Genomic DNA, 13,461 nt, shown 5'->3' with positions numbered 1-13,461 from the left:
TGAAACTCACATTCCATTGTCCATAAAGTTGTAATACAATACAGTCACACTCATATAGTATCTTTACTGTTTTTATGCTGCAACAGCAGAGCCTAGTTCTCATAGAGATTGTATGGCTCAAAAACCTGAAAAGATTAATTATCTGGTCCTTGAGGTAATATGTTTATTGACCCTTGTTCTAGACTCTGAACCAGGCAGAAGTTTAGTCCTTATGTCCACATTCTGTTCCAGTCTCAAGGAGGCTGTGTCCTTGTGGTCAGAGGGCCCACAGGAGTTCTGTCCTTAGAGTGTGGAAGGGATGGTGCACCTCAGTTTTCTTATCTGCTCAAGCTAAAGACATATGGGAAGAATATATAGCACCTCATCTTTCTCAAAAATACTTTCTAGCAAAGCATGAGAAAACTACCAACATGGAAGGTTCACAGGCTATGTGTCATGACATAGAACCAACGGGGGCTATTTGGTGCACAGGGGATGGGTGCTGCCTATAAAGGAGCCCATTTTACCAGAGGCAAGAGCTAGCACAGACCCCAAACCTTCTGTTTCCCCTATCTCCCCATCAATAAAGGAGCCAGCACCCAGAGAAGTAAAATAGGGTGTTCCAGGTCCCCCGACCACTCTGTGATGGGGAAGTACAAGTGCCTGCCCCTCCTGAGTCTCTGCGGGTGCTTTTCATCCTCCCTGCATCTCCCCAAAGCAGGCCCTGCCCAGTTTCGTTCATTTAATGGACTATTTTCAATTATAAAATCAGAGTTCTTTCACACTTCTGGAATTAGAAGGCCTTTTTAAAATGAAAGGGATGATAATATATGGTGATTATTTTTTTCAAAGGACCTGACTTGAAAAAAAAAAAAAAAAGAGAGTTGGCATGTCGCTTTAGAACTAAAATTAACATTAAAAAGAACTATCAGTCTAGGCCTCCCAGAAACACCAGCCATTAAACAAAAGGCAAGCTTCCTCAAATAATTTCTTGCGTGGTTCACTAAGTTATTTATTTATTTTTTCATGTATAGACTCAACAGATATTTATTAAGGAACTCTGATAGAACTGAACGTAGGGAAAGAAAATAAATGGTGTGTGCACCTATGTGCCAGGCACCTCATCAACCACTTTATATATAGAAGTTCCTTGAATTTCACAACCACCGCCTCCAAGGCCAATGGCATCGTTCCCACTGTGCTGATGAGGAACTCAAGGCTCCAGCAGGTGAGGAACTGGCTCAGTACGTGGGTACCAGACTCACTTCCTGTGTTCTCTCCATACCCAGTGCTTCCGGGGGACAAATGGTGCAGAGGGAGAACTGAGAACTCAGGCAGGGCTCAAGGCCCATGGGACTGGGGATGGGAGACTCACCATTGAGCAGCCAAGTGATCTGGGGAACAGGGGTCCCCTGTACAGAGCACTGCAGCACAAAATCCTGGCCCTCAACAACAGTGCAGTCCTTCAAGGCAGTGGAGAATGAGGGGGCCACCTCCATTGTGACCAACCCTGGGGAGCAAAGAACAGACAGACAGACCATCTCAGATCACAGTTTGCCCGCTCTGGTGATTGACCACAGGCACGCCAAGTCTCACAGGCAAATGCTGCCCTGGGCACTGGGCACGCTGGGAATATTGGCTGTATCCTATCTATCTTCACACCTCGGAAACAGCAGCACCAGACACCTGGAGTCCCAAGCAGGGGAACAGGCAGAGGTCTTTCACAGGCACAAAGCACCCTAATTCTGGGATGCTTAGGACCTGGCCCTGCCTGCTCTTTCCTCTGTGGCTCAGGTCAGCTCCTCTCTGGTCTTGACCTTTGCTGTCCTGGGGACATAGCCTCTTAACGTCCTGTAGTGATTACACAGTCTTGATATATTTTAACTTGTAGAGACCAAAGGCCCACAGTGGAGATATTTGAATTTTAAATTATGATGACTATTTTTCTCCAATTTCAGGAATGAATCAAGTGACAAACACTCAGATGTGTTTTATTTTTCCAAGTGTGGTCTGAGCCCCAACCTAGAGTCAGGGTTCAGAAATGCTGGGGCCTGGAAATATGCACTGATTCTTACGCACATTCTATTTTTGGAGAACCTCTAAGCTGAACTTTCCAAAAGCCTTGTATATCAGTGAACTGGGAAACATTTTGCAGTTTGGGGCCTTTAATTAAGAGCAACAGGGACAGATCATTTCTTTGACACCAACCAGAACATACTGCAGAGGGGTCAAGATGGCCAAGGGATGAGAAAATGGTTGGATCTGGCGATGAGAAGATATATCCCTGGTGCTGTTCAATGCAGACATGAGGGGAAATCCATACTATGTCACTGGAGATCACGGGCAAGGAAATGAGTAATATAAATTTGAGGGCCTACTATGCGTCGGGCACTCTTCTAATGTGACTGTGAAGACACCGCCAAGGCGGCCATCTTTAGTTCATGTGGCAGGTGAGGTTCACCATTTCCCATAGTCAAGCCCAACAGTGGGGCAGGTGGCACAGCCAGCTCTGACTCTGAGGCCACACCTTGTCCTCTAGACCCTAAAGGGAGGGTAGGCAGTGAGCAGCTGCACGACAGAATGACAGTGGCTCTGGACAGGCTCAGCACTGAGGAAGGGACGGACAGAATCTGAGGTGTAGGGAGGCACCATCTCTACCCTCCCCCAGCCACTGTCAAATTCCCTCACTCCAGGAATGCCTCGGAATCACCAAAAAGATGACGGGCCAACTTGGCTTAGAAATATGCCATCTTCTGTAAGGCTGGTGACCTCAGCCAAGTCACTTAACCTCACTACAGTTCAGGACCCTTTGGAAAATGGGTGTAACTGAAATTTTCTTGTAAGACTGCTGGGTTCATTAAATGAAATAACACAAGGACAGCATTTAGCACAAAGCCCGGCCCACAGAGCATCCTCAATGGGTGTTTGCTACTACTGTCAAATGGAAGCTATGCACAGAAACTCTGCTAGTTGAAGCAAGTGTAGTTCAGGGATGAAAGAGAATGTTTGAGGTCGTCAAGCAGATCCTTCTGCTTTTTTTCTTTTCTTTTCAGCACAGGGCAGGCAAAGGACATGCTTGGAGAAAAGAGGAAGAGACTGGAGAAAGGGAGGCAGAGGAAATTGTGGTTGGATAAGACCTTCAAGGAGGGGAAAGGATAGGAAGAGGTCTGGGTAGGGGAAATAACTTGCTTGCAGTGAGAGAAGGAAGGAAGGAAGGAAGGAAGGAAGGAAGGAAGGAAGGAAGGAAGGAAGGAAGGAAAGAAGGAAGGAAGGAAGGGAGGAGAACCTAAATGAGCACGTGTCACATGACCTGCATCTTGGTAATCTGCCAAGAGTGAACTAGGTCTTGTGGGGCCTGGAGACGTTGTGGGACAATGCAGGGGGTCACAAAGCACTTATGGAACAGCAGAGTAATCTACTCCTTCTGCAATCCTTCATAAAAGCAGTGAAAGTACTGGCAAGGGGAGTCTAAATCGACCTTTCCAGAATTCTGGAGATTAACCAAAGGTTCACAACTTTCTGAGGAGCATTCATCTATGAAAAAACGAACAAACGAATATGAGAAACAAACCTCCACCCCCAACCCATCTAAATCTGAGTAAACAGCAAGGCTGGTGGCATTGTGACACCCAGGCCCTCACTGCAGCTCTGCTGGAAAACCAGTGGCAACTCTGGTGTCTGTGAAAACCAGCTGCCTAGCAGGGGCAGAATGGAGTCGAGCTCTTGAAAAACCCCGTTCCCAAGAGAACCGTCCCTGTTGGACAGGTCTGGCTCCTTCTGTGGCTGCATTTTCAGGGCTGTCCTCATTTGACCGGACTCGGAGCTTGATCTATGTCAACAGTGCTATCTCCAGGGCGCTTGTAGAAAACAACCAATGACAATGGTTTGACATCACAGCTACTCAGGCAGCAGTGTCAGACGGGGCTAACAAGAGTCTGACCAAAAATCTTAAAAGGAAAAGCTGGGTTTTGAAAAACTCTGATATACCCCTGGGAGCCTAGAAGGCCACATGCAGGAGCAGAGCTGTGCATATGCCCAAGAAAGACCTGAGGTGGCCCTACTGTCACCTCCGGCTGACTGAAAGTCTCTGAGGATGCAGGAAGTAAAGGGTAAGCAGAACTGTAACGTGCTGGCTACAGTGCTGAAGACAAGCCCCACGCACACAGAGAACCCCTCAGTTAAGGCTGGAGACACGCTGGCTCAGGACATTTAAGGAACTGCCATCCAATTATTAACCAATCACTAAGCAACTAGCAGAGACTTCAATGACCACACATGACAAATAATCCCATGCTATAGTTTGGATCTGGAATTTCTTCCAAAGACCATGTGTTGAAAGTTTCATCCCCAGTTCATGGTTCTACTGGGGAGGAGGGTGAAACTTTTAGGAGGTGGGGACTAATGGGAGGAAGTTAGTCACTGAATAAGTGCCCTTAAAGGAGATACTGGGACTCTGGCCCTTTGCAATCTTTCTTTGCCTCCCAGCTGTTATGGGGTAAGCAATTTTTTTCTTCACACATTCCTACCATAATGCATTGTCTCACCACAGATCCTCAAGCAATAGAACCACAGACCATGGACTGAAACCTCTGAAGCTGAACCATGAGCCAAATAAACCTTTTAAATTGCTTTATCTCAGGACTTTTGTCACAGCAATTAAAATCTGAGTAATAAGCCAAACTTTACAGAATGGGAGAAAATTATTACAAATCATATATCTGATAAGGGACTTGTATCCAGAATATATAAAGAACTCTTAAAACACAACAAGAGCAGTGGCAGCCACAGGTTGCTCAAGGCCCAGCAAACAGAGCACAAGGTGTGCAGAGCACAGCGCAGCCCCACCACTTGGCCACCAGACGATGGAGCCCAAGTCCCCAGTGGCGCACCTTGGACCTTCTTCCCCCAGCAGAGGTCCCAAAACAAAAAGCAGATCTATTCGAAAGTAAGGAGGGAGATGCCTTTAGAAGACACCATCCGATTCTGTCTAAAGGAAGAAGAGAAAGTGAACAAACATCTTTCAGCGATCAAGATTCCAGGCAAGACCAGAAAGGGGGCTTTCGCAGCTCCTTTTGCAAGGACTTGTTTGGCTGGTGGCCCACACACCCAGAACGCTGCTTGAGGATGAAGCTAGGCATGGAGCCACATGCAACAGAAAACCTGAGAAAGTTTCTCTTCCCTCTGAGGCTCACATCCACAGGGATTCAAAAGGGAGAATCACGTTGACATCATTAAAAAAATCCTGAAAAATGCCCACGATAACTGGGGATAAGGGTGACCCTCTGATTATTTGCATCTCAGGCATATTTGTCCTGAGTAGATATCAGGTCACCTGTCCCTGAAAGCTGTCCAGAATTGATCAAAATACAGTCTATATATCTTAAAAAATAAAATAAATTTTAAAATGACCTAGTTAAGAAATGGGTAGGACATGTATTTCCCCAAAGAAGATGATAAGCACATGAAATGATACTCAACATCACTAGTCCCCGGGGAAATGAAAATAAAAATCACAAGGAAATGACTGTGGAAGGCTATAATTAAAAAGTAGAAAATAACAAGTGTTGGTGAGAATGTAGAGATGCTGGAACACTTGTACACTGCTGGTGGAATGTAAAATAGTGCAGCCGCTGTGGACAACAATTTGTCAATCCCTTAAAAGGTAAAACACAGTATTGCCATATGACCCCACAACTGCACTCACAGGTAAATACCCTCAAAATTGAAAACATGTATTAAAAATAGATATTAAAAATAGGTATCCATGGAGTGGATGAATGGATAAACAAAATATGCTATCCCTATATACTGGAATATTATTCAGCCATAAAGATGAATGAAGCTACTGGTACTGGCTACAACATACCTGAACCTTGGAAACATTCTGCCTAGACAAAGAGGCCAGTCACAAAAGATCACATATTATATGATTCTATTTACATGAAATATTCAGAACAGGTAAATCCATAGGGACAGAGACAGGAAGTAGATTAGCAGGGGATTGGGAGAACAAGCAGTATCTGATAGCAGGCAGGATTTTGTGGGGCAGGGGTGGAGAAGGTGGTCTAAAATTGGATGGTGGTGACAGCTACACAACTCTGGATGTATTAAAAGTCAATTAATTACACATTTTTGAAGGATGGCTTTTATATTATGTGAATATGCCTCAATGAAGCTGCCACACAAAGTAAGATAGGGAGCCAGACTGAGGAGAATTATCCCAAGATGGGAACAGGAGAGAAACTGTTCCTTGCAAGATTTAGATAAACTCACAAGAAAGATGAAACCATAGAAGGAACAGGCTCTCTGAGTAATGTCATTAACCTCTGGCAGACCTGACACCACATGTCTGTTCCCTGCCCGGACACAGAGCCCTGGCCAGGCTGATGGGGCTGAACTCTGCCACCTGTGAGCCGTCTCCAGGGACTCCCTCCTGGAATGGAGACTACCTCTCGCAAGGGAATGCATGGCGTAGCAAAAATCCCACTGAGGAAGGGGACCCACAGTACACAGCAAAACCCCTCTGACTCCTTCCCACTGGTCTCCCCTCACCTGTATTGAGGTCATTTGTGTGACCTTCCAGGAATGTGTTAGGACACACACAAGCATCTGTTGCATGTATGTACGTAGATCTTTTTTTCATTTTACACAAATAACATATGACATGTGTGGCCTACACTTTGGTCTTTTCCATTACTAGAGTATCTGGGACATATTTCACCCTAAGAGTCTACAAAGGTGGCATGTGTGATGTACCACTAGGGTATTTATTATGAAAATTGCAAACATACAAGAAGCAATGTAGAAAAAACAACATAGTGAATCCCTCTGCACATCTCTTTAGATTTTTCTTTATATGTGCCAATACCGCTTCATCGATAACCCACCAATGCCTCCCACACATGGATTATTTCTAACGGATATACCAGAAATCATCATTTCACTAGTAAGAACTCAGTTTGCATCTCTAAAATATATGAACTTAAAAAAAACCATGAGATCACCATTACAACTTAAAATAGAGCTAATTCCTTCATATCAATCTTTTTCAATGTTTAAATTTTTTCTGGTGCTCTCATAATCTTTTAATTGTTTCAGTTAGGATTCATATAAGGATAAATTATAATTGCTGATGTCACTTTTGCATCTTCTAATCTAAATTCCCTATAGCTTGTCCCTCCCTTCCTCTTTCTTCCTTGTTTTGCATACACTTTCTTTGTTGAAGGAAAGGGGCATTGGTTATTTGCCCTGTAGCGTTTCTAATAGCCTGCAGCTTGCTGATTCCACCCCTGCAGTATTGTTTATTCAGTTCTCAATGGTATTCCAGGGGTCTAGTGTCCACAGTATGCATTTAAAGTAAAGGGGAGATTTAAAGAGAGACAAATGGGTACTAGAATATTTATCATAGTTTTGTTTTTGTTTTGTTTTGCTTATAGTGCTAGGGATAAACCCAGGGCCTCATCTATGCTAGGTAAGCACTCCACTATCAAGCTATACCCCCAATCCTATTTATCAGAGTGAAAAATAGAAATAATTGAAAATTTCAACAAAGTAAGGGCATGCCTAAATTATACACATTCATTATGCATAATATTATATCACCATTAGTAAATCATGCTTGCAAGCATAAATAATTAAATATTATAGAAATAATAACAATAATAGAATATTAAATAATAAAGATATTAATGTTACATGAGCAAGTTAGGATAGAAAGCAGCATATTAACAGCACAAAGCTGATTTTGTTTAAAAAACATTAAAATATTTATTTTGGAGTCCTAAGATTATATGTGGTTTAAATATTCCATGATAAGCACGCATTACTTTAATAGTCAGATATTATAATAAAAAATTCAAAATGTGGTATCCCACATCATCTCACATTTTTCTAAACCTGTACATTTAGTGAACACTTGGTGCTCTGTGGTCACAAACACTTAGTCATGGCACTACTTGGATAGCTGAGAAACCTAAAAGAAGTAACTCTCAGCTGGGTATGCTTATTTTGAGGTGACCCTGATGTGCACCCCTGATTAAGAATCACTGATGAATAGCAATGTATCTGGCTTCAGTATGTGGGTAAAGTTGTTTACGCTCTAGGCCTAGGTGCAGGGCTGTAGGAGATAAACCATCTGCAACCCATGAAGCACCCATACAGTCCTCCTGCTGAGAGGACTCTTCCTGGAGGAATATACTCACTTTTCACTAGAAGGGTCCAGCTGCAGGACACCTGGCCTTGGCTATTGGAGGCTATGCAGCTGTAGTTCCCACTGTCCCTGGTCTGAGCTCTCAGCAGGCAGAGGTAATGGGAGCCGTCGTCTTCATAAACCTCAATGGTGCCTTCTTGTCTCCTCACGAGAACATTTTCCAGGAACCAGGCCACTTCAGGCTTTGGGATCCCTGAAACTACAGGGTCAGGCAAAGAACATGAATCCCCTGCAAAAACACACTGGGGGGCAGGGTGAGGAAAGCCTGGCCTCGAGGGAAGAGCTTAGAATGGGTGGGGTGGCCTTCCTGCTTCTGAGCCTGTTTCCTTGTTCCTAACCCTAGGTTCCTCAAGAGTCAATGTCTTAACAGTCAGCGTCCTTGTGAGGAGAAATGCAGGGTGATGGACAAAGGTCTCCTGGTCAGCCAGGAAGGAAGGAAAGATGAGACCTACTGATTGTTCTTTCGATGATGAGGAGGAGGGTTTTGTTCATCTAGGGTAGTCAGAATTAGGGCACAGGGCCTGTGCTCTATGTTACAAGTAAAAAGAGACCACCATTGAATGTCTCTCTAGAGTAAAGGATGTTTGTAAACTGAAGGGAAGACCTCTAGCTTCCTGGGGGACCTAGTCCAAGGGAATGAATGGGTGGATACAGGAGGTGCAGACCAGCTGTATGTTGAAGGAAGGAACTGGCCACCAAGGGTCTACATTTGGGGAACAGTAACCTTAATTAGCTCTACTCACCCTCACATCTGAACTTGACTGCTTGGTCTTCAGTGACCTCCTGGCTTTGGGGCTCACTCTCAAACTTGGGGTATGTCGAATGACTCTGGCTCTCCATAGGGCTCTTCCTGGTAGCATCCTCACTCACAACTTCTGGGCTTCCCAGGTCAGACAGTCCTGTGGGAAGGGTGGCTGGCTGGGGAGCAGACAGACTCATCTCTTCTCCAGGAGGGGGGGTCCCCACAACGGATGCTCTTTGTTCCGACTGGACTTTTGTGGCCTGCAGGGTGATGGTGCTGGAAGTCTTCTGCAGAGCAGGGGTCTGTGGGACCTTTTGAGGTGAGTCCCCACTCAGCGTCATCTTGGGCTCCTGCAGGGGCTGTGGCTGGCTGTTCGTGGTGCAGGTGGGGGATCCACCTCTCTGGGGGCTGGAGCAGTTATTACTTGCAGTTGGAGTCTCCAGGCTGTCTGGTTTTGGTCCCTTTGAGATTCCATTGGTCACTTCCTTCCTGATATCTGAATTGGGGGTCTCTGCTCTTCTCACAAATGGCCTGTATGGTGGCAGTGGAGGTTAGAAGTGGAGAGGAGAGGGAGGGACAGAATGATCATTTGCTTACCCACAAGCATCACTATCACAAGCAGAGATTCCAGGATCACAAAAGCCCACAGATTAGGGGCAATTAAGATCAAAAACATTTCTTTGCAGTTTATTTGCTTTCCCAAGACAGACCCCCAGCAGCCATTCCTGACACTTCCCTATCCTGTGCCTCCACCCAGAGCCTATTTTATCTAACTTTCTCTTCTCTCTGGTGCCAAGTTCAAACCACCCAATGGTTTTCCTTGCCCACATAGCCCTCTCTAATCCAGTTCTACACAACAACAGAAGTCAATCTTTTAAAAACCTTAACTGAATTGTGTCACTTGAGGTTCAAGGGTCTTCCAACAGCTTTCCACTCTATTAAGAATAAGACTGGGGGCCACAGCTCAGTGTGCTGAGCAAGCTCTGCCAAAAGAATAAAACTGAGTCTCACACAATGTCCTGAAGAGAGTGCTGTCTCTGGACCCTCTCATGACACTGCTGAGGTTGAAGTCACACAGGTGTTCTTTTAGGGCCACACAGTCTACCTCTCACCTCAGAGTTCTCACACATGGGACCCTCTCTTTGAAACATGTTCTCCCTGAATTTTTCTTCACCTGCTAATATTACACTTCACAGGTTTGAACTCAAATATGGAGTTTTCAGAAAGGGCCTTGCTGGCCCTGAAATCCAAATTAGCATTTCTCTGTCACTCTTCCTCCCAGAGGGACCTCAGGTATGCAATACCTGAAGACCTTCTCTACAAGGTCTAGCTCTGTACCTCACACACAGGACAGGAAGCAGCTCATGAGCGCTGGCTGGGTGAGTGGGTGGATCCTTGCCTTCCTGAGCATGCTAACCTGGAAAGGTACCGGGAGGATCCTGAGACAGAGGGTGGCATGGATCTTTCAAGAGTCTGAATACCAATGATAACCCTGATATAGAACCAGGTGGCATATTACAGAAGGAGAACAGAGCAAAACACTCCAAGTAAAATAACACCCCCAAATAGTCAAGTCTCCTCCCTGTGCGATGACTTGAAAACTCAGGGCATTTCTTGATGACATCATTCTTTCCTTGTGGGGCATTTCAAGGTGGAAAATGTGACAATCACAAAGCTTAGACATACCTATTGGCATTGTCCAAACCTGGAAGAAGGGGGAAGAGTAGACAGAGATTAGTGGAATATTTTATAGGCCAAGAGGAGAAAACGATAAGACAATATCCCTTTCCTTTATTACACTTCATGTTTCCATGTCCCAAGCACGTCACCATCACTCTGAGCCCACCCTGCCTTGCTGCTTCTGGCTTCCATGGTGCTGAACTTTTTGAGTTGCGTGAGAAACTTCTAGTCTTAGCACAGAAGCTCCCAGGCCTGTCCTTGCTGGGCTTTTTAACAGTGGCTTGTGCCCTGGGACATGGGATCTGCTCCCTTTCACTAAACAGAAGGAAATAAAAACCAGTGTGGGGACAAACCAACAACGAAAACCCATCTATGAAAATGTCAAACCCAAACACTTCAATCTTACTGTGACCTCAAGAACAGGCTCCCAAAGGTGTTTGTTTTTGATAAATACATGCTTTAAAAACACATGGGGAAAACGAAATTTAATTCCTTTCCTCCAAGAAAAAGCATACAAAATATTTGTTTCCTGTCATGTTCTTTTTAAACTTTTATCACAGAAAATTCCAAAATATACAATAGTAAAGAGAAGGCTGTCACAAACCCTGAGAGCCATCACCAAGATTCAGGAAATAGCAACATGGCCTCAGTCTCGTCTCTCCATTTTTGTTTTGTTTGCTTGTTTTGAGTACTTTAAAACAAATTCCAGGCAGTGTATCATTTTGTCATTAAGAACCTTGGTGGGGAGTGGCTTTTAAATTCAATGGTAGGTGAGTAAAGGGAGAGGAGCTAACACCTGCTCCAGATGCCGAACAGCAGCTCCCAACCCACAGCTTGTTGTGAAGTTACATTCTTTGATCAGAACCAGGACTTCTTGTTTTAACACTGTCCGGTGGAATTGAAAATACCAGTGTGGCACACTCCGGTAATCCCAGCAGCTTGGGAGGCTGAGGCAGGAGGATTGTGAGTTCAAAGCCAGTCTCAGCAACTTAGAGAGGCCCTGAGCAACTCAGAGAGACCCTGTCTCAAAATTTAAAAAATAAAAGAAAAAGGGCTGGGGATGTGGCTCAGTGGGTAAGCACCCTTGAGTTCAATCCCTGGTATAAAAAAGAAAGGAAGAAAAGGAAAAAAAGGAAAGAAAGAGAAAGAAAGGAAAGAAGAAAGAAAGAAAGAAAATACCAGCATGCACTGTACGTAGAATGAGTCAAGATTGTTTCAGTTAAATATATTTCTATACACACGTATGTTCTGGGTTGCAATGTCAAACAAATTTCTTTCTGTAGAATGTAGTCAAAAAAAGTAAAAAGGGCAAGGTGGCATAGTTTCTGAGAAAGGAAAGAGATGCAAAAGAGAAAAATCACCCAAGGGAAGAGGGAAAGAAAGGAGGAGGGAGGAGTGAGCCTTCCTGATCCTCAAGCCAAAGTCAACTTCTGTGACCAATGAAACTGGTGACCACTGGCTGTCATGTCCAGTGAAGTGACCCCTTTCCACCCGCATGCCCTGGTTTCCCCAGGCTGGACCTGGAGGAACCAAGAGAACTGTAAGGAGGTCACATGTTCAGAGAGATCTTGAAAGAAGAAGTGACAAGGACTGACGGTTCTAGAAAGGAAGAGGCAGGGGTAAAAGGGGATGTGGACATGTTCAGTCTGGTGAAAAGGAACATGGGATACTAGGTAGAAAGAGTTAAGTTGAGGGAACATCTGGATTGAAAGACAAAGCAGATAACAAGTTAAATTTTAGGCAGGGGTGATGTCAAGACATTAGCAATGTCCACTCTTCTTTTTGGCATTTAGAGATAGAAAAAAGGTGTCTGAGTGAGAAGGAAGAACTGAAGACACAGGGGTGGCACCACGTGCAGGGACACAAATCAAGTGGGCAACTCACTCACAGCATCTTCCTCTAGGGCCAAATCTGTGCTGCAGGCCCATCCCCCTTTCTTCCTGTTAAAGACTCTGCCCCTGGGGATGTATGGGTAAGTGTGCCACATGCATACCTGCACAGATGTGTAATGAGTAAGCATGCGGGGGGGTGTTCATACACTAGGAAGGGGTCCCCCACCCTGATACCTGGGATGGAGAGCTCAGCTGACATGGAGGCCTTCCCTGACCCATTCGCCACCATGCACGTGTACACGCCCACATCATCCTGGGTGACCTCATGGATTTCTAGAACCTGCATCCCATTCTTCTCAGACATAGACACACGGGCGCTTGGCTGCAGTGGGACGTTTCCCTGTGGATGGCAATAGGGTGGCTTGGTCACAGAAGTCTGCTCACCTTTAGGCACCATCCTCCCACCTCCTGTCAATCCTGTGTGACAGACACAGGGTGGCACAGCCCTCCGCTCTGGACTCTGTGAACATGCTCAGAGGCCTCATGACTTGAGGCCTGCGTCTGTGGTGTGGAGTTGGGTCCAGCTTAGAGAAGGCGCTGGAAACTGTTTCAAAGGAGCCCGAGCTTGAAATGGGGACTCCTATATTACTCACTTCAGTTTTTCATTGCTTCCTTATTCCTTTTAGGCTTTTCTCACGGTGAATTTGGAAGAATTAGGAAGTAGGCTAAAGGTGTCCAAACACCCATCTTAATTCAGGAGTTTCAACTCCAGAAAACTTACTCTCTGTGGCCTCGACCCCACCTGTCCCTTCTTTCTTCACTGCCTATCCCATTCCCACGCTGCCCTCCTCCTCCACGTCCCTGAAGCCTCGGCCTCTTCCACCTGTCTTCCCTTCACCCAGCCCTGAAGGATTTATGAAGCACTTCCACATGGAGTCTCCACAACATTTTGAGAGAGGTGGTATTATTCCCACCTCACAGGAATCAGTGCTCCAAGAGATCAAATGATTTGTGCAGCG

At 45.2% G+C, this 13,461-nt stretch overlaps 1 protein-coding gene across 3 annotated transcripts in view; it reads right to left on the bottom strand.

Moving 5' to 3' along the window:
* The window catches only part of Mylk (myosin light chain kinase), a 241,483-nt gene that overhangs the window by 104,498 nt on the left and 123,524 nt on the right, over positions 1 to 13,461 (bottom strand). For all 3 annotated transcript variants that reach the window (XM_047563725.1, XM_047563723.1, XM_047563724.1), the window contains 5 exons: positions 12,677 to 12,842; positions 10,617 to 10,635; positions 8,932 to 9,461; positions 8,181 to 8,387; positions 1,355 to 1,489 (listed from right to left, as the gene is read on the bottom strand). In XM_047563725.1, coding sequence (XP_047419681.1) covers positions 1,355 to 1,489; positions 8,181 to 8,387; positions 8,932 to 9,461; positions 10,617 to 10,635; positions 12,677 to 12,842 — 1,057 coding nt within the window. The remainder of the gene's footprint in view (positions 1 to 1,354; positions 1,490 to 8,180; positions 8,388 to 8,931; positions 9,462 to 10,616; positions 10,636 to 12,676; positions 12,843 to 13,461) is intronic.

This window comes from Sciurus carolinensis, chromosome 9, assembly GCF_902686445.1.
Source record: "Sciurus carolinensis chromosome 9, mSciCar1.2, whole genome shotgun sequence".
Classification (NCBI taxonomy): domain Eukaryota; kingdom Metazoa; phylum Chordata; class Mammalia; order Rodentia; family Sciuridae; genus Sciurus; species Sciurus carolinensis.
This window is presented reverse-complemented; position numbering and strand designations above follow the sequence as displayed.